A 21721-nucleotide genomic window follows, 5' to 3' on the forward strand; every position below is an offset into this window, starting at 1 on the left:
GGTATAGGCCTCTTCTAATGATCAGGAGGGGCCTTGGGGCACCTCTCTAGTTGTGGTATTTCCTCCTCTGGGAGCTCTCTGTGGGGAGGCTGTTCTCTCTACATTGAGCATTGGGGGCTCCTCACTAGTTTCCATGGGGTTGCTCCACTCTGGTTGTGAGATGCTTGTTTCGAGTTACTTCAGGGGCCTCATCTCTATTTGCAGCCGAGTGGCTCCTCTCTTGGTACAATGTGTGGGAGGGCTCCTCTCTAGTTTTGGCAGGGGAATCCTCTCCAGTTATGGCAGCGGGCTCCTCTGTTTGTTACCAGGGGCTCCCTCCTTGCGACAGCACAGAGCACCTGTCGTGTTGTGGTCAGGGACTTGGGGTTTCTCTCGAGTTGGGACAGGTGACTTGGGGTTCCTTTAGAGTTTTGTGGGGCCTCCTCTCGAACTGAGCGGGGCAGTTCCTCTCTAGTAGCAATTAACAGGCTGGCTCCTGTCTAGTTGTGATGTGTGGTAGGCTACTGTATTTTTATTACATGGGGCTCCACTCTAGTTGCTGTGGGGTCAACTGACCTTTTGGTTTCTGCTCCTCTCTTGTTCTGGTTTGCAGACTCCTCTATAGTTGTGGCAGGGGTGGGTCTCCTCTTTAGTTTTAGTATGGGGCTTCCTTTCTCGTTGTGGTAGAGTGCTCCTCTTGCATTGTGGTTGGGGTGGCTCCTCTTGGGAATCCTCTGGAATTGCATCAGGGGGCTTGGGGCTCATCTCAAGTTGCTCTCTCACACCCTTGCACAGACTTGCCCGCTCTCACACAGACTTGCATGCTCTAGCATGCCCTCTCACAACCTCCCACGCTCTCGCATGCCCTCACACGTTCTTGCATGGACTCACACGCTCTTGCACACCCTTGCATGCTCTCACACATCCCCACATGCACTTGCATGCCCTCTCACACTCTCACATGACCTCACATGCCCGTGCATGCCCTAGTACACCATCGCCCACACTCGCACATCCTCACATGCTCTTGCACATCCTCGCATGCTCTCACACACCCTACATGCCCATGCATGCCCTAGAATGCCCTTGCCCATGCGCGCTTATTCTTGCATGTCTTCACAAGCTCTCTCATGTCCTCACATGCACTTGCATGCCTTCACATGGCCGTGCCTGCTCAGCCCTTGAATGTCCCTGCATGGCCTGGTAAGTCCTGCACACCATCACACGTCCTTGCATGGCCTTGCACGCATTCACACAGCCATGCACACCCTCACACATCCTCATATGCTCTTGCACATCATGGGATGCTCTTGCACACTCCTCACATGCCCTTGCACACTCGTGAATCCTCACATACCCTCACACACTTGCACAGACTCACACACAGATGCACATCCTTTTACACCCTCGCACACCATGAAAAGCCATCTCACACTCTCACACGCCCTTGCACACTTTTGCACAGCTTTGCAAAGTGTTGCACACCGTTGCACTTGCTCGCCCAGTCTCACACAGCCTCGCACATCCTTGCACACCCTCAAATGGCATCGCAAATTCTTGCACGTCCTCCCATGCTCTCATAAGCCCTCGCATGCTTTCTAAGGTGAAATAAGTATGCACTTTATATATTCAGTTACTTTTTATTAATCAAAGGAAGAGACAATTCTATATGCACCTACAGCTCTAGAATGTTATTAATGATAAAGCTAAACTTGAAACTTTCAGTAACTTGCATCAGAAGAAAACAAAATTCTTAATTGATGCTTTCAGTAGAAAATAATTCAGCAACACGGAAAACCGTATTTTCACAGCTATTAACACTATTCTGTAGCTCCCCTCAATACCAAGAGAACCTTATGATGAAGACCATGTTTTTGCTCAACACATACAGTATTTGTCCAAGCACCACAAAACACTTAAACCTGAAAAAAGCAGAATTAAGTATCAGAACACTTAAACACATTCTGTTCTTAAACAAAGTTCTGTTAATGGTAAAAGCAAGAACATGAAACCTATGTGGAGGAAATAGGAAGACGTTTTAATAGTTCAGCACTTTTAAAGTATAAGTACTGGGTAAGTAGACTAGAAACAATTAGAATCCAACCCATTAAAGACCATGGCTCCACAGAGTGAGCTGAGCTAGTGAGGGCCTGGCTTGCCCTGGCCTGCGGCGTCACTGCTCAGGGGAAGCCGGGGCTCCAGGCAGGCATGCGGTAGACAGGCTGCTCCCCAAGGAGGACAGCATGCCAGTCGGGGGTGGAGGCAACACCAGAGGGAGGGAAGAGGATGCTCTTTCTCAGGGGCCCTGGGCCCACAAGTCTAAAACCCCATGAGGCTAGACAGTGAGAACACTGAACCCCACACTTAGAATCCTCTGTGACACAGGCTCACCTGCTCCTGAAGCCTGTCCAGGTCTGTGACCACATAGACAAGTGGAGTGCTGGAAATGGAGACGATGGGCTTTGTTTCAGAAGGGCCACTTGCTTGGTCTTTGCGATGGCCTTGGGTGATAGAAAGATCTTTTCTGCCAGTTACCAAAGGCTTTTTAATATCCTTAGCACTTTCATTAGAGATGGGCCCGAGTAAAAGCTGAAAAAGGATTTCAGCCATAAGATGTTTCCACCTGCAAGATACATGAGCATGTAACTCAACACAAAATGCCAGCTGTCTACAAAGTATTAAGTGAAAGTTAACTCAAGAAAGAAGACCACATCCTGTCTCTCCAGGTAGGTGTGAAAAACACAAACAGGACAAGCTTTCACCCTATGTGCATTTCCCCTCCTTGACTTAAGTAACAGAAAGAAAGCAAGAGGTCCTGAAACTAAAGGAAAATTAAGATCCAGAACATCATAGGTTTTAAAAAGCTAATTAACTGCTTAAGGTAAACAATTTACTGTATTTACTTAATAAATTATCATCATAAGGATAAAAAAAAGTCTCAACCTCAATTATGCTTCAAATAATACAAACGACATAAGTGTTCTCTGCATAATGGACTGCTACAAGGGAAAAAAAACCTAAGAGAAGAGCACTTGCATCGAGAAAAGAATGGAATATACTAGGTGTAAGAATAATCACTGGCTGGCATCTTGCTGGGGATGATGAAGCAAGCCCAGGCCGCAGAGAGTCATATCAAGTCCATGGTGTCCCAGGAACTGCAGGATCTTCATGAACAGGTTCATAGGGCAGGGTGCTCTACTGAGACTCCTCTGAGTAGAGGGAGGCAAAGGAGGAAGAGGAGAGGAACTTGGATGGAGCACCATTATCTGCTGGGCACCTTCGTTATCAGTTTGCTGGGCAAGAAATCTCTTTACTCCTCACCTCACAACAAGCACATGTAGAAGCTGTGTTCCTATGTTACAGACGAAGAATCTGAGATTCAGCCAATTTCCCTAAGACCACAAAATTAAAGAGCAGCAGGGCCAAGGTCTGACTTTGACTTGAAGCCTGTGCTGAAACACTCTCCTCCAGTTGACAGAGTGCTTCTGTGTCCATGGATGATGGCTTCTCCATGTTGTCTTTCCTACACTTCCGCTTACGCTCTCTTATACTCATCACCTTGCACTGGCCGGGGTGTGTGTCTATCACTGAGCTGTCTGTGCAGCAGGCATCTCTGAGACCTGGAGCGGGCCTGGTGGGGCCGGGTGCTCAGCACTGGACCACATGAATGCTCCTGTGGCTTTATGCACAAAAACTAATCAGTCATCATAGGCATGTGAATACCTAATACAGCCAAGCTGAAAAGGGTTTCTGAAACAAACGGAAGGTTAATCAACTTTACGACCTTCTAATCTCAGCCATTTGGTGTTTTTCAATTTTCAAATATTAAGGAAAAAATATGCATATTTTTATCATCTTCATTAAAATGATCATCTCTGTTTTATGGTGCCTCTGTATTGGAGGCACCATACAAAGATTCTGGTTTTCCTAAGGGAAAATGAGGTCAATGTGGTGCTTTTCAAAAGGACAAAGCAATGAATATGTGACAACTGATGCCCCTAAAGGTCACATAAACAAGAGTGAAAAGGAAATCCAGTGAAACCGATAGAAACTTGGGAAGTTGGACTATAGCCCTTGCATCAACCTCTCATGACCACATGAGCTTTAAAAATCTTGGCACGTTTAGCTTAACCTATCTTTAATTCATTTCAGTCTTGATTAGGGATGAGCACCAGCCAGCCCTCACTTCCTTGACAAACATGGAGTACCGCGCCAGAATCTGCAGCGTCAGTCTCCACAGATGATGCGCCAGCAGCGGCAAGAACATCTTGTCAGGCCAGCACCTCTGAAGGCTGCTCCACGTCCTATGAGAAGCCAAAAGGCGATATGAGCTCCCAGCTAGAGGTAAAAATGCAGTCAAGGAGTCACAGCGGAAGGGCTAACAGCTAAAATCTTCAACAGACAAGCCAAGAGTGAAGCCAATGACATTCTGAAGAATCCTATGAGGTCAGCAGAGATTTAGGGAGGTGGAGTGGACAGCCAAGAGGCCTTTAAACGCTGTTTTCTAATTTTACATGACTCCTTCTCCCAGGTATTTGATACATATTAAACATATATAACAATCAGAAGTAATCAGTTAACAGGTACTTTATAATAAAGCAACAAATGTGAATTGGAGTAGCAGTCACTTGCAAGGGTTTAATCTTTGGTTTTGAATTTGTCCTGTCTTCTCTTCCACTCCTGAATATGCTATTTAAATATAGGAAGTCAATTACACATGGCTACTTTTGCAAAGACAGCTGAAAATAAACTTCTGAGGCTAGAAGAGTGCAGTTTAGATGGAACTTGGCCGCACAAAAGGGAGCACAGTGGAGTGGGGCTTTGTGGCTACAGGAACAGCCACCTAGGTGAGCAGGCACCAGGGACGCCTAAAGTGTGACTAGATGCAAACATGTCTGGAAAGCGTAGGCTGACCCCAGCCACCCGCCCACTGTCCCAGGACTGAGCCAAGGGCTCTGGAGGCCTGAGGCAGCAGTCCGAGCTGAGAGTCATCCTCTGGAGGGAAGGGACATTCTGATCCTTTCCCTCAGCTTGAGAGGGAAGTGGAGGGTAGCCACAAGGCTACAAAAAAAGGCTGTCACTTAAGCACAGCAGGGGTTATATCCCCTTGACACATTATATTCAGAAGTGAAAATGTGGTCTCCTTCCCGTGTTCTTAAAGCATCCTTTACATCGTCTCTATACAGCCAGAAGCTCTAGAAACCATTTTTAAAAAAAGAACTTAAACTGTTATCTTCAGGGTCTAACTTACTTCCCTGGTGGCCCTGATGGTAAATCATCTGCATGCAGTACAGGAGACCTGGGTTTGATCCCTGGGTCAGGAATGGCTACCCACTCCAGTAATCTTGCTTGGAGAATTTCATGGACAGAGGAGCCTGGTAGGCTACAATCCATGGGGTTGCAAAGAGTTGGACACAACTGAGCAAGTAACACTACTGGAAGAGAGCAAAAGGTCCAAGTGCTCCCAGGGCGCTAAGGCCACCAAGAAGACTTGGTGAAAGGAATTAGCCCGCTTAAAGATAGCCTCTGTCACTTTGAGGATGTTACCTGGTGCATCTTCCAGGACATCTGTAAGGGCTGCCTCTAAGGATCCTGCTATTTCTCTAAATCTGAGAGAAAAAACAAGAGTGTAAATGGCTGTTTTCTCTGCTTCAGGTGCCTCTCCCCCCAACCTCCCCCTCCCCAGGCAATAGGACCACTCTCCTGCTTGCTTGTAGGGCCAGTGCCTCAGAGATGCCTCAGCAGCCCTGATGCCTGGCCTCCGGACTTTTTTTTCTTACTGAGCAGGAAATAAACTTATCTGAATTACTTGACCAGGAGCCATTTCTGGCAAGTCCCACCACCTATAATCTGGTAGTCACTTCAGGCCATAAGACTGGTTTTTCCAGTCCTCTTACCTACACTCTATCAGAAGAAAGCAAATGTCCCTCAAACTAAGAAATGGAGAAGCTATATTCTGTATCTTTGTTTGCAGCTTGAGACATACCACTGAAAGTAGGCAGTTAAGCTAGAACAAGTTTCTGCCTGGCGCTCATCAGATGTCTGCTGCCTGTCTCTCGTGCTGCTATCGGTAACTGCATGTCCAGCCTGAGGCTCAGGATCTGCTTTCTGGATGGGTTTTCTGTTCTCTCTGCTGGGCCATTTGTCATTTCATGTCGTCTTCAAACAGCCTTCTGTTTTAATACCTGATGTGGACACATTTTTATGGCTGTGAAATGAAACCGTGTGTGTATTCATTTCCTTAATTAGCTGCCTATGTAGCATCCTGCTTCCCACCTATATAACCCTTCCATGTTCATACTTTCTTTACCATACATTCTTCTGTCACACACTAGTTCCCTTGCTACCAATAAATTCTGACACATACTTAACATCAATTTACCTAATCCACAATCTTGGTTTTTTGGACAGTACTTATATGCTTTTTAATAGCAGTTCAGAGACTGATCTTCAGGAAACTGGAGAGTAAACGCAGCAGCACTTCATAGAAAGAGCAGCAGCCCTGCCCTCAAAGGCCCGAGTGGCCGAGAGCAGAGGACCCTGGCCCACCCTGCCTGCTGGAGCTGGCCGCTCCCCACAGCTTCCCTGTGCCACATGCAGGAAAGAACTCAGTGACTGCCCCGTGAAGCCTGCGAAAGGCAAGTCTCTCCAAGCAGCAGGGAGAGGCCCAGAAGGAGGCAGAAGAGCAGTGGAGGAAGAGAAGGGAGCACTGGAGAACCGCAAAGAAGGCGGTGCTCCTGAGCACACTGGGGAGGAGAGGGCAGGGGCTGCCCTGCAGTGACGAGAGCAGACCAGCTCCTGCATTCCCCACAGACCCCAAATCCCACCGTTTGCCCACATGTTAACACACGAAACACAGGAAGGAAGCTTCAGCACAGAAAAGGCCTGGCACCAACACAGCATTGTTCAGAACGCGGAGAACCAGAAGCCACCTTCACAGCCCCAAGGAAGGGAAGGTTTCCGTAACATGCGGCACAGTTCCTACTGAATGCAGCGTGAAGAGAGGTCAGCTGGAAGTTCTGCGGCCATCAGAGGAACAGGTATAACTCAGTGTAAGGAAGGACACAGGATAAAACTGTATGTATGCCACAACAATCTGAGAACCACACAAATGAGAAAGTGCAAGACACAAATGCAGCAGACCCTTAACATTAATGCCTTTTAAACAGACGTGCAGATGACGTGTGACCAGGTGTGAGATCCCTAAGACTAAAACTGTCTATGTCGTGTGACCCAGTTGTCCCCTCCCTCCCCTGCAGGAGTCCAGCACCAGCCCCTCAAGTAGCTTTGCTGGCCAGTAACTTCCAGGATTGAGGTGTTAGATTGTACTTCTTAGAAAATAAACAAAGTGAGATGTTACTTTGGTGAAATTTGAAAAGTTATGCTATAGTTTTCACATGTATATGGGATGCCATTCTACTCTTGATAGAGGATTTGTAAGACAGGCAACCCCAAATACAAACACTCCTAAACTCTTCCATTTGGGTATGGGGATGATCTGGAGACACACACCCCGTCCCCCACGCATGGCTATCCTGACGCATGGACACAACCTGAGGAGGGTGGAGGGGAAGGAAGGCGCATCAGTACCACACAGACTTCATGCTGTAGAGGAGCTACACCATGCTAAGCATGTGCTGAATGGAACAGAGAGCACACATGTGACCATCCTGGGACCATACACCATTCTAGCAAGAGTTCAATTAAAAAAGACATACCACAGCCTGTAGCATTTAAGGCGCTAACACCCAGCTTCCAGGCAGCCACTGATTTACCTCCATTTGAGACTGCTGGGGGCCCATGTGCATTTAATCTCTTTCTATGAAAACTAATGCCTAACCCTACTTTCCAAAACTCTTGGAAGAACAAATGAGGTGTTGACACAATAGGGGATCAGAGACAGAAGGGGTGCCCGTGTGCTCACAGAATGGAGGTGGTGGGAGGGGTGCCTTTTTTCCTGAAGATGATGGGGATGTCGGCACAGAGTCAGACCCGGGACTATCTGATTGCTACTGAGAGTGCAATATTAGTACTGATATTCCTTCCTAGAAATTTGCTGAAACATCACCCTACTGGCGTTTAGGCTTACTTTAAATGACCCTGAAGTGAATCAGAGAGCAATACAGCTTTGACACTAGCCATGTTCGCAAAACATTCTGTTATCCCAGAGAATAAATAACCCAACCACTGACAAAAATCAACCGAATGGTGTTCTATAAAGTATTACTTGAATTTCTTTTTAAGTGGAAGAGCAAATGAACTGAAAACAGGTTCCACACTTCATAACTCAAACATAACTTTTTTAATTTCATCAATTTTAAATAAAACTATTCACAAAGAAAAGTTAAGCAATTCCTTTGAATGATTATGGCTAAACTCTGGTGAAGATCGAAAATGTCTTTCATGCCCCGGCGCCCTGCCCCCACGACTTGAAAGGGCCGGGCTGCGGCCGCCTCAGAGCCTCAGGGGCGAGGGGCAGTGCTGAGGAGACGAGCCTGAGGCACGGAAGCTGAGGCGAGCTAGATGCCAGAACAGTCCAGGGAGCTGCAGCGTGGCGGGACCCCGTAGCCAGAGCAGTCCCGGAGCAGAAACGGCCGCTGCCGCCGCTGTCCACGAAGCCCAGCCGAACTGGCCATGGCGTTGTCGATGCCGCTGAACGGGTTGAAGGAGGAGGACAGAGAGCCCATCATCGAGCTCTTGTCAAGGCTGGCAGTGACGGTGAAAGCACAGGAAACTGCCCCTTTTCCCAGAGGCTCTTCATGATTCTTTGGCTCAAAGGAGTTGTGTCACAACCATTGACCTGAAAAGGAAGCCTGCAGACCTGCAGAACTTGGCTCCGGGGACACGCCCACCATTTATAACTTTCAACAATGAGGTCAAAACGGACGTAAATAAGAGTGAAGAATTTCTTGAAGAAGTCTTATGCTCCCCTCCCCACCCAAGTACTTAAAGCTTTCACCAAAACACCCAGAATCAAATACTGCTGGAATGGACATCTTTGCCAAATTCTCTGCATATATCAAGAATTCAAGGCCAGAGGCTAATGAAACTTTGGAGCCGGGTCTCTTGAAAACACTGCAGAAAGTAGATGAATATCTGAATTCTCCCCTCCCTAATGAAACTGATGAGACTAGTATGGAGGACATTAAGTTTTCCACACGTAAATTTCTGGATGGCAATGAAATGACACTAGCTGACTGCAACCTGCTGCCCAAGCTGCACATTGTCAAGGTGGTGGCGAAAAAATACCCCAACTTTGATATTCCAAAAGGAATGACTGGCACCTGGAGATACCTAACTAATGCCTACAGTAGGGGTGAGTTCACCAACACCTGCCCCAGTGATAAGGAGGTTGAAATAGCATACAGTGATGTTGCCAAAAGACATCAAAAGACATTACCAAATAAAAGAGGACTTATGAGAGAAATGTCTTCACATCTTCCCCTGACTAAGAACATACTTTTCCTAATAGACTGCTCCTCTTCCTAGAAAGTAGAAACTTTATTTGGCATGAACATGCAGTTATTCCAGATTAGGATAAAGCATAGACAAGGTATAGTAGCTGCCTTGAAATATATATACTCCTAAGCAGTAGTACGTTGAAATTCCTTTACCCTGCCTATATCCCCTAGCCCGTATCCTCGTCTCCTCCAATTTGGAGACACTCCATCACAAACTTTCACTCAAAAATAGTGTGCCATCTCTCTGGAGCCTTCATCACTGGAGTCCATTCACTGTGTATTGATGACAGAACTTTTGAGGTGCACTGTTCAACCGTTAAAATAGTAACTGTAAAAAAATAAAAACAAATAAATAAAATAGTTAAAAAAAAAAAAAAAAGTCTTTCATGGGACTGGCTGAGTTTCGGCATAGTTTAAGACTCAATTACCAGCTTTGAGAGAACCTATGATGAGAGGAGGACGGGCTGAGGCCAGGCTGTGCTACCCTGCAGGGCCCAGAGCTCCAGAAGGCAGAATGACATGACAGTGCAAGATTACCAAGTGTGGGGGTCTGGGGTCTGGGGAAATGACTAGCTAAGAGGTGTTTGGAGGCAGTAAACAGGAGTATGGGCTGTGATGGTTATTAGATGTCTAAAGCAATCTAAGCCAAAACGTAGACTACAGGAGACATGGAAAGTTTAAATATTATTTCTCTACTGCACTCTTAACACTATAAAATGATGCTTCACCATTTTAAATTTTTCTCACAAACCAAAAGGGCTTCTTGCCCTGGCTACATCTTGATCATCATGTAACGATTACATCCCATGCAGTCCATGAGTATCTCAGACAAACAAATCCTTAATTTCTTACCTACATGATAACATAACCTTGAAAAATTAAGTATAAAGCTCAGTATTATATGTAAAAGAGCACCATACTAACGGTTTGACAGCTTTGATTTCATCATTAAAAGAGGATTATATACATTCTCAATCATGGCAAGTCAAGCGATTTAATATATTTCCTTCTCTGTAATTATTCCTCAGAACTCCAGAGAAGGACTGCATCATAATTAATGAAAGCATCCAGCAATTTAAGCAAAAAGCTTGCAAGTCTTTAAAAACCATTCTAACTAATAAAATGCTCTAGTTAACACCATTCTATGGAGGAACTCACTGTGATCTCATTCAAGAGAATCTTTTTCTAGGGGAACATACATTGTTAAGAAGTTATCCTAAATTGCTCCCAAATTGTCTACAGGACCACTTATTGATACTGGTGATATCATTATGCTATCTGGAAGGAAAGTGTCACCATTTTCCAGAATACTCACCAAGATTATAAAGGAAGCCAAAATAATAACTACAGTTCTTATACATTGACGGATGGAATCAGCTACAAAGACTATTTCAAGAAAGAACACTTTTCCTGATCCCCTCTGAGGATAAAAATGTTACAGATGAGCAAAACTACAGATGCAGGATAGGCCTGCTATTTGAAGCAAGTGATGGAAGAGGAAAATGGAGAGGAAGGGCTGCTAGGTGAGCAGCTCTCTCTGTCTCTTCACGCTGAATGAAGACATAGCACCTGGGAATGAAGCTGGGCCTGGTCTAGCTCCCTGGAGTCTAGCGTTCTCAGCTTGCTAATGACAAGAGAGTAAAACTTAATCCTTTCGTCATACAGGCCAGAACTTTGACAATCATGATACTTCTTGTGCGTTTCTGCTCTAAATTGTTTCCCAAGGAATAATATGATGATCTCCAAGAAGGGGCTGTGAGATGGGAGTTCAGTCCATCTGAACTGGTGTTCAAATTCTATTTCAGAAGGGTGGAGGTGATGGGAATAAATTACTGACCTTATTTGAAAATAAACAGGCAAGTTCCACTTATTATTGAAGCTGTGATAGGCAGGATGTGCTCTTAATCTTTTTACACTGGCCTGTGATCCACACTGCCGTTCAAATGTTCTTACAAAATCCATACTTACGGTATATTTCTAAAATAAGAACAAACAGGTGGAATTTTCATTTTAAGGAAACTAACCAGAATCGGGATCATATACTGAAAAATGGAAATCAAGATAAAGATCAACACACAGAATCATAGCTTTAAGATCTCATTAGGCCCTTACAGGATCTTCCTCTGAAGATCCCCACACTGAGTAATGCCCAAAGTGGTTCTATGACTTGCTCAATGTCTTAGGTGGCAAGCCCATCAAGAGACCCAGGTATTCTAAGTCCAGCGTTCTTTAAGTGACAGCTCTCACTCATCTTCTAGGGCACCCCTAACTGTCCACTGGAACCACGAGAGATCACAGATTAAGTGGTATAATTTTCACTGCCTTTCGAGAAGAAGTAGAAAATTTAAAGAAAGGGAAGAAAGGAGGGAAGAAAAGGAAAGCAATTACTCAAACCATGTGAGTAATTACATCATTTTTATAGATGGGACAGCATGAAAACTGACAAGGGGAATCTAGCAACACCACTAAGAGCAGCAGGTAACACTTACTGAACATATATCATCTGGACACAGTGCTTACAATTCTATTATTTAATTAACCCAGAAAACTACACTACTAGGTTAACTGTTTTTATTGTCATCTCCCATAGAGATGACACTTCCTCTTCTGCTCAGGCTCAGAGAGAACTGACTCAGAAACAAGGCAAGGAAAGAGAGGAACCAGAAGCCCAGACAGTCAGCAGTGAAAACTGCAGCTGCACGTCCTTTGGCAAGGGCTCTCAGTCCCCAGGCTCTGGGGAGGACACTGCAGGACTTCCCACGTACTTCTCACTGAAGAGAAGCTCCATTCTGGGTCACCAAACCAATCGCCTAAATACGATCGATGCCTGTGATTACATGGGAATTGTAGTACAGTAAACACCATATAGTGTTAAATTCCTTTCAGCTGGTTTGGAGCTGCTGCTAAGTCGCCTCAGTCCTGTCCGACTCTGTGTAACCCCACAGACGGCAGCCCAACAGGCTCCTCCGTCCCTGGGATTCTCCAGGCAAGAACACTGGAGTGGATTGCCATTTCCTTTCCCAGTGCATGAAAGTGAAAAGTGAAGGTGAAGTCGCACAGTTGTGTCTGACTCTTAGCTACACTTACTGAATTCCCTAAGTGTGGTCTAGATGTGAGGGGCTGAGACAAAAAAAGTATTACTCATCCCTTTTGGGGTAAAACCACACCCCTGCATATAATGGATATTAAAAGAATGCAAAAATACTTCTCTCTTCTCAAAAGCATGTCTCATTAACATTGAAAACTGAAAGCATTTCTTGCAAGAAATGTAACCACGAACATTAAGTATTGGTTTAGAATTCTAAAGTCAATGATTTCATCAGAAAGCTTCATTCCTGAACTGAAAAATCTCCTGAGCCTAACATGATCAATATGATTCTCTAAAGAGGGATGTAAAGGGTCTAGCATTAGCATTGCTAATGCTTAAGACCATTACCTCATTCTGCTTATGGTATCTATTTTTAAAAGCCCTACTTTATTTATTTACAAAGATCTATTTTATAAAGTCACAAAACTCAGTGACACACAACTGGCTGAAAATCATATTACTTAATTATATGGTTCAACATACTGTAACAAGGGTCAAGAGAACAGATAAGTGGTATTTCTGATAGTAAAGTTCTAAATTTGTGAACTTCACCTGTTGTGAAGTTATTAGGCCCCGACTCACCACACTCAACTTGTGCCTCTCTACACTTTAAAAATCAGTAAGCAAAGCGACCAAGCACAATTAGAAAAAGAGGCAAATAAAGCTGTTAGAAATGAAAACAATGATAAATTTGAAACACGTGAAAAGGAATTTAGACACAACTGAAAAAGGAATTCTTGAAGTAGAAGAAAAATCCCAAGAAATTACCCAGAATGTAGCACAAAGAGATGAAAAAAAAAAAAAAAGAAAGTAAATTCAGGAAACATGAAAGATAAAGTGAGGATAATTAATTAAGAGTTCTAAAAGCAAATAATAAAGGAATGAGACAGAAGCACAACTGAGTCAATGAGTAAAAATGATACAGAAATGATTTAAAAAACCACCAATCCTCAGATTCAGAAAACCCAACAAATCTTAAATTCAGCAAATAAAAAGAAGTCCACACTAGATAGATCATAATGAAACAGCACACCAAAGTCACCGGGAAAATTTTAAAAGGAGCCAGGGGAAAAAGCCATTATAACTACCAAGCAACAACAGGAAAAACTACTTTAAGTGACAAAGTTCACAGTGCAGAGAATAATACTTCCAGCAAAACTACCTTTCAAACATAAAAGGTATAAAGTTATTTTCAAACAAATATTAACCAAGGGTTTATCATAAAAAAGTGAAATTTATTATCAACAGAAATTCATAAGAGACGAATTTCAGGAGGAAGGAAAATGATCCAAGAGAAAAGGTATAACATCCAAGAAGGAACAATAAGCAAAGGAAATGATAAACGTGGAATAATTTTGAGAGGAGGATGATGGCCATGTTAAAGCAATAAAAGTAATGCCCAATTGGGGGGCACAAAAAAATAAAAATAGAAATAAGACCCTGGTAACTAATATATACTATGGAATGGCATGATTGGCATCTAAGATCTTTGTGCTGCATGGGAGGCTGAAGAATACCAGTAACTTTAAATTCTCTTAAGTAAACACTAAGGTTACTTAATACACAAATAAATAGAGGGCAGAACTTCCAAATTAGTAGAGGGGTAAAAGAGAATAAATGAGAAAAACAAATTCCCAAAAGTGCAAAATAAAGAGGTGGGAAAGAAAAAAAAAAAAAGACAAGAGAAAGGAAAAGAAGGAAGAAAAATGGGACAAATAGGAAGAACTAAAAAAACCGCAAATATATCAATCACTACGATCACTGTCAATTTAATAAATTACCTAATTATAAGATAAAGATTGTCATATTGAATAAAAAAATAAAAAAACAAAACTCAAAATCCAGAGCAGGAAGAGGAGGAGAGGCACCAAGAGGCTGAGCAGCAGGGAACTGAGCAGGAGAGCGGGGTGCAGACTCAGGCCATTTGGCCTAGAGTCTTCATTCTTCCCCAGGACACTACATAACATCTTTAAAAAATGGAAAATTAACATATGGGTTTACTTCTGATACATCAACCACGAAGTCCTTTAAATAAAATACATAATTTTTTTTTTAAAAAAAGGAATATCAAGGCCTCCTAATCTTTCAAATTATTTAGGACATTTTTATACTACATTAATAATTACAATATTAGTTATATAATATATACTACAATCCAATTACTACTACTTGTTTTCCTTCAAAGTGATACAGCAGAGTTCTACAAACTTAATTTTTCATTGAAAACAACTATAAAGAGATTTGCTTTCAATGGTCCTTAAGAACTTTTTTAAAATTTACATAAAAAACATCCATATCTAGTCATAACTGCTTCTCGACTGAATTCTACCTTACATTCTAAAAAATATTCTTAGTCCCCAAAGTATCAGAGACTATGACCTGAATAAAATAATGCATGTATTTTTAAGGTAAATGCTGGCTCCACAACTCAGACTGTGATTTTCAATAAACCACAGAACTGTGCAAAAGACTGTGCAAAAAAGACATGATTATCTCAGGTTAACACCTTCAAGAATCAAGACAACAGAGGGAAACGTACCTGGTGAAATGCATCAGGATCCCCAGGATTAAAAAGTGAGGGTTAACTTTTCTTCTAATCCTCGTACTATTTCTGGCCAGACAGAATTCACCAAAAAATCATAGCCGGGAACAGTATTGCCCTTTTCACTGTAAGATAAGAGAAAAATTTCAGTCAAATACACCAGATACATCTACTTACAAAAAGCAAAATTCCACCGCGGTGTTTTAGTAAAATAAAAGTTGCTCGACCTAAAATTTACTTCGACATTTTAAAAACAACTGTATTTGTCAATTATTTTGTTTTTAGACCCAAACTTCTATTTCACTCCTTGATCTCATTCTCACCTAGAACCTGACACATCCTGTGTCCTGACTCCTACAATTATAGCAAACATAGCAGACAGCTGGGGTCAAGGATAATGGAAAACTAGGCTGACTTGCCATGGCACAGTTTTCTCCCCTTAAATGGGCTACCATGTTTATACACTATCTTGAAAAACCAGCAATCTAATACCACAAGAAAAGCAATCTTTGTATTCAACCTTAACTCAGCTCTAAAACCACTAAGCTCTAAAACCACTCAGCTCTAAAACACTGTTAATCACACTAATTTACCAATTACTAACAGCTTTGTGACTCAGCTATCTCTGATTACTTTCAGGTCTAATGTTCTATGACTATTTCATGTAAAATCTGGATTACAACTCTTAATACAAAAAAAAACTGATAACATTCATGGTTTCCATATGCACATGCTCTATTTTGCATTGTCAGCAAAAAGGCCAAATTCTGAGTTTCTAATTCACTCACTTAGGTGAGAGAGAACACTGAGAGAAAATCATGCTCTCAGGAGCCACAGCACCTGAGTTCAAATCTCGGGTCATTTAACCGTGTTTTGGTTTCCTCATCTTTAAAATCATAGGGTCATTATATGGAATAAGGCTTGTAAAGCATTTAGGATGGTGTACGGTTTGTAGAGCATTTAGCACTTACTGGCATATAGTAACTGCTATGTTAATAGTGTTAAATACACAGTACATAAATAAAAAAGGCGGGTTCCTTAAGATTTTCTCTACTTAAAAATCTGTAAATATCTTTAGGCAACACCATCTCACTGACCTACCCACTTTGCTGCATTGTTAACATGCTCTTATATTAAGGTAATTTTCTTTATATTTGATGAGGAAAAGGAGATGCCTATGTCCCACATACCCAGTTCCACGTATCATATCATATACTTTTAATCCCAATAAGAACCAGCTCTAATAAGGTATAGGAAGACAGAACAAAATTGAAGATTTTAGAATACAAATGCACATATTGTGAGCAACAATGAATGACAAGATCACCTCATTTCCAAACTAAATATACAATTAAAACCTCAAAAGGAAAATTTAACTCTGCAAGATCAACAGTTAGAAAAGCTAATTTACATCCTCTGGAAAATAACTCCTGAACATCACTGCTATTGCTGGGTATACAGAGCACCCAAAGGCAGATGCTGAGCCAGGGAGGGTCCAGGGCAACAAGACGATGCGGCGGGAAGCAAAGGCAGATGACCTACCAAGGTACAGTCTAGATACTCAAATTTCTGAGCTTTCTACATGAGTTCTGCCACCCTGAAAACTGTGGAAAAGAACAAACATGTGAGGCATGGAACTTGACATTTCAGGACCAAGACTAGGCTTGTCAAATCTAAGGATCAGTTGTTTCGTTACTGTGGCCCCTTTAATTTCACATGATGACTTCTATAAATTCTTACCCCAAATCCAAATCCAACTAAATCTTGACTATTATTACACAAAAGTGGCAAAACAAATCTTCATCTGAAATCATCTAGTGGAAACAGAGAGGGTACTTCCCAGTCAATCAGCACATTTATTCCCCAGGTTTCTCTTTTCAAAAAAAAAAAAATTTCAAGGCTAAAAATAATTTTAACTCCATGAAGAAAGGGACTTGATTTGCCTTTCTAGTGCTGCAAATTGACTGAGTCTTCCATTTCGCAAACACTGGATAGTTGCTGTCTTAGGACACTGTGCCAGGGGTGGGGAGTATGGGTTGTGCGGGATGGGAGCAAGCTGTTAAGATGGAAACTAGTCCTCAACAGAAGTGAGAGCAACACGCAATCTCCTGCAGAGAACAGGATGAAAGCCAGACTTCAGGATGAAGGTGAGAGGTCTCTTGAAGGAAGTGGCATCTGCATTGGGGCTTCACATGGGATGACAGATCAACAAAAAGAAAGGGAAAGGCAGAGGACTCTGAGGAAAAACACAGACCCACCAAATGTGTGCCGGGGACCAGCGGAGCAAGGGAAGCCCACAGAGTGCCACACACAAGGCCCACTGAGGCCAGAGTGTGCAGGGCCTCGTACGCCGCATCAAGACGCCTAGACTTTCCTCCACACGCAACAAGAAGCCACTAAAGACTTAGGAAGAAGGCAGTGCCTACGTATCAGAATTGTGGGTCAATGTGACAGCCGAAGGGCAGGGGGGAAGGGAGAGGGTAGAGGCAGGGAGAGGAGGTGGGCAGATCCTGTTATTCTGGATAAAACTATGACAAAGGCCCGGATCAGGCCAGTGGTGATGGTGAAAGGCAGCCAGGTATTTATGAAACAAAGCTAAAAGTATGGAAATCAGGCAAGAGGAGGGAAAACTGGAGATGACTTTAACCATAATTAATATAAAACTTGTTGAGTTACACTGAATTCATATTTATAAACAGATTACGACGTTAAAGTAATGGAAGGAAACCAACTTTTATTTCACATGTAATTGAGGAAAAAGTACACAGAAAAGGGAAATATGGGTTGTGAATTCACAAAGATGTACCCTTTACCTCTGCCCTACTCATTACAGTTTCCTTCTGAGGCGATGACCCACACCCACCTCATAGTGCCATGCTAACAATTCACTGGGGGAGCGCATATGAACCCGACCCAAAGGAGGCAGCAATAATCAGCAGGCGCAAGTTCTGAGTACAGCTGCTTAAACTACCTTGAGATGGCTCCTCCTGTGACCTCTCGAAGAAGGCGGCAGTGATGGGGAACGAACTCCAGGAGTTTATCATACATGAGCTGGAGATCACTCAGACGACTATCAACAATCTGCTCTAGAATCACCTATTAAATGAATAGCATTTAAAAAAAGCATCTCAAAGAGAGGTATGAATTACACACTACAGGAAAAATAGAGAAAACCTCAAAAGTATGCTTCCTCATGCCCCCTCCTCCCCAGCTAACATGTTTTCTAACAGTAACAGCTATACTCAGAACTAGTTTCAGGATTTGGAAGCACAGCTCTGACCCAGGGGAGACACAGGCTGGGTGACAGAGACTGGCCTGAAGCTGGAAAGCCAAGCACATTTGCCTCCTCCCCTCCCGAGACAGAAAACAAAATAAAATGACACTTTCCCGTAACAACAGCCCCTCCCTGTACTGACCTCGGCCTTTTCTTCTACCATAATTCAGATGAGGGGAAGGCGTGAGACAGAGGAAGATGGAAATATATATTTTATTTTACTTTATTATTTTATCTTTTGTGTTAAGGTTGAGAGTCAAGAGGCTAATGACAAGATAAGCATACAAATTAAAAAAAATTAAAATGTGGCCTTGGTTTATTTAATATGCCACTGAAACATCAAATGTTTCTCTCATTTAGCACATTAGGTTCAGTTCAATGAAAAACAAAGGCATAAGTTAGTAATGATTTTCACTTACTGGGACAGAAATAATGTAGGTAATTTGTCTTTTTCATTCTTATCAAGTTAGGTAAGAAATATAACAGGAAGAGAGGAAACTGACAGATCACTTACTTTTAGTAACGCTAATAAAAGCTGAAAGGATTACTGAAGTTAATCCTTACATTTCATTGTTATCAATGGGATTCCATTTCCCCCATTTATAAATGGGAGGCTTTCATCCCAAAGTCATGGTGAACAGGGCTTTGTGCTTACTGGACAGAAAGAGCACCCACACGGACAGAGGACTGAAGAGAGTCTGCAAACACTGAGGATGGGCTTGTGACTTTTATCAGTTTGAACCAGATGAAGCTGCCGCTTTTGTGCGTCAGAAGACATTGAGTATTGGCAACTTCATATGGTACAGTCTACATCCTGGCTGCTCAAAGGCAGAATATGCTTACTTTCCAAAGTGTAACTGCATCCCTGGAGATGAAGGACACTGGATAGTGAGGTTTTGGACTTAGGGTATTACGCTGCTAATTTGCCTACGAAAGTCCTGCATCAGTGACTATTTCCTCCCTCCCACCTTCCTGGCTAAGAGACTCCTCAGTATTCAAGACTTAGGCCACATCTCTGTGAAGACAACCTTCAGCACAGACTTTCCATGGTCAGGGTTTCAGCAGGCTCCCTCACCAGGAACTTACACTGTGGCTTTGGTATCTGCTTACTTGTTCCATTTTACCCACTAGACCAATAGTTAAAAATTCATTTTAAGAATTTAGTGGCAAATAATTTACATACCATAAAACTGACCTAAAAATGTTCTGATACATTCCTTCTCCCTAGGCAAGACCCTCCTCCCACTAAATTAACATGATCCCTGGGCTACAGCATCACTAAAAAACACTGAGAAGGTGCCTGACTCCCGCATGCTGGTTGTAACCACCAGGGACCAACCTTTTCTTGCAACTGATGGTACTACAGTAACTGAGAATCTTTACAGAAAGGCCTCTAAACTACCCCTTACACCCAGTAAAGCATCCAAGACAGAGCAAATGCTCTATGAACATCTGCTGAATGAAGGCCTTATTCAACAGTACACAAACCTCATCTATGTACAGTTTCACGAGGACCTGACCAACTGACGCCTCTGCATCCCGTGTCTTGTCAATTGTGGCCTAAGTCCGTAAGCAGTGCCGAATAATATTGACACAGGAAGTCTGAAGACCTTCTAATAGGAGGCCTTCCAATGACTGTTGTAACATGGCTGTAATACCAGCTATATGCTGCAAGAAAGACAGGTTAAAAAGCTCCAGTTGTAATCATTTCTAAAGATCCAAACAGGATCTATCATGTGCGACACTTAGGAGGCAGGGGCCTAAAAAACAAAAACTGAAAGAGAAAATTCAAAGCTAGCTTCAAAATCCTGCAGATCAACAACTATCTGAACAATACAGGCATACCCTGGCGATACTGCAGGTGTGGTTCTAGGCCACCACAATAAATTGACTACTAGCACAATAAAGCCAGTTATGGGGGTTTCTTGGATTCTCAGCAGATATAAAGCGTATGTTTATACTGTACTATATACAGTATATTGAGTTGGCAAAAGCATTATGTGTAAAAAAAACAAGATACAGACCTTAATTACTTTAATTAAAACATGCTTTATTGCTAAAAAATGCAACCATCATGTGAACCTTCAGTAAGCTATCATCGTTTTGTTGGTGGAGGTTTGAAATACTGTGAAAACTACCAGAATGAGATACAGAGATGACAGCACTTGAAGTGAGCAAGTGCTCTTAAAGGGTACTAGCACGGTGACAGACCTGCTTGGCGCAGAGCTGCAATAAACCAATTAAAAAAAAAAGCGCAGTATCTGTGAAACACAATAAATCTAAGGGCAATAAAACAAGGTCTGCCTGTACCAGGTAAAATCAGAATTATTTAGCAAATTCCTAAACACTAAAGTGTGAAAAATCTAAAACAACAGTTACTGGTCTTATTTTGTCCAAAAGAGGCAAGCCTTTGCTTTGAACAGCATGAAACTGTAACTGATTAAATTATGTGGCAATTCTCTCCAACATTTGTCCAGTCAAAAGCAGGCTAGTGGAGACAATTAAAAAGAGTTAATTCCTAAAGGTTTTTAATTTTCAGGAAAATATCACATGATCAGCAATCCTGATGCTTTCATTGTGCTTTTCCATAGCCCCCTTGTTATAAGGTAGAAGCTATAGCATCCTTTGTGCCATGAGCTTTTACAGCATGTTCTAGGACAGTGGAAAACTAGAATAGTTAAGTATAAGCCCCTGACACTGCCAGGCCCCGACCACAGGGTCCAGCCAAGAAGCAAGAGCTGGCCCAGGCCAGTGTGGGTGTTTACATCTCCTTCCCCAGCCGCTCTCATTCAGGGCCTTCTTCATTGTTAACTTCCCTTCCCTCTCTCTAGCTCTACCCGGTTATTTACATTGCCCTGGTTTTCCCTCCTCTACAACTCAAAGTTGCTGATCTGAATTTTTTAAGAAGTCCTCGAAGGTGATTCTGAGCAAGAAACAGCATGTCTATTACATTAAAGATGCAATACCACAAAGGAACAGTATTATAGAAAAAGACATTGTGATGCATCTCTATCAAAGGAAGAGTAGGGATGGACAAAAACGGAAAGAAAACAGGAAGGCAGGTATGGTGGATGTTGAGTGAGGATAAGCTGGCAAGAACTGCCAAGGCAGCTGAGGGCAAGAGACTTGGAACAGTTTGAGACAAACAGCCCCCCTGGATGGGTCAGAAGGGATGACCCATCAAATGGGGTCACAAACAGTCGAACGTGACTGAGCAACTCAACTGAACTGAGGGCCTACTACACGCCAGGTATGGGCTGACGGCACCTCAGTGTCAGACAACCCTGCCGGAGGAGTTCCCGTTAGCCTTCCACTGTCAATGACGCCAGGAGTTGAGTTCCACGGCTCTGGCTGCACAGTGGAATATACAGCACAAA

The 21721-nt window shown here is 42.8% G+C and overlaps 1 protein-coding gene across 20 annotated transcripts in view; it reads right to left on the bottom strand.

Moving 5' to 3' along the window:
* Positions 1-1605: 1605 nt before the first annotated feature.
* The window catches only part of LOC122705027 (conserved oligomeric Golgi complex subunit 2-like), a 38567-nt gene continuing 18451 nt past the window's right edge, over positions 1606-21721 (bottom strand). For 7 of the 20 annotated variants that reach the window (XR_006344006.1, XR_006344016.1, XR_006344005.1 and 4 more), the window contains 8 exons: positions 19833-20012; positions 18042-18166; positions 15068-15195; positions 11278-11417; positions 5966-9768; positions 5527-5588; positions 4166-4317; positions 1606-2602 (listed from right to left, as the gene is read on the bottom strand). Coding sequence is in view for 2 of the 20 variants with exons in the window: in XM_043920220.1 (XP_043776155.1) it covers positions 15096-15195 (100 nt within the window). In the remaining 18 variants the exon portion in view is untranslated. The remainder of the gene's footprint in view (positions 2603-4165; positions 4318-5526; positions 5589-5965; positions 9769-11277; positions 11418-15067; positions 15196-18041; positions 18167-19832; positions 20013-21721) is intronic. The other 13 variants (XR_006344017.1, XR_006344018.1, XR_006344007.1 and 10 more) reach the window with 10 other exon arrangements.

The sequence above is a fragment of the Cervus elaphus genome, chromosome 12 (assembly GCF_910594005.1).
Source record: "Cervus elaphus chromosome 12, mCerEla1.1, whole genome shotgun sequence".
Lineage (NCBI taxonomy): Eukaryota > Metazoa > Chordata > Mammalia > Artiodactyla > Cervidae > Cervus > Cervus elaphus.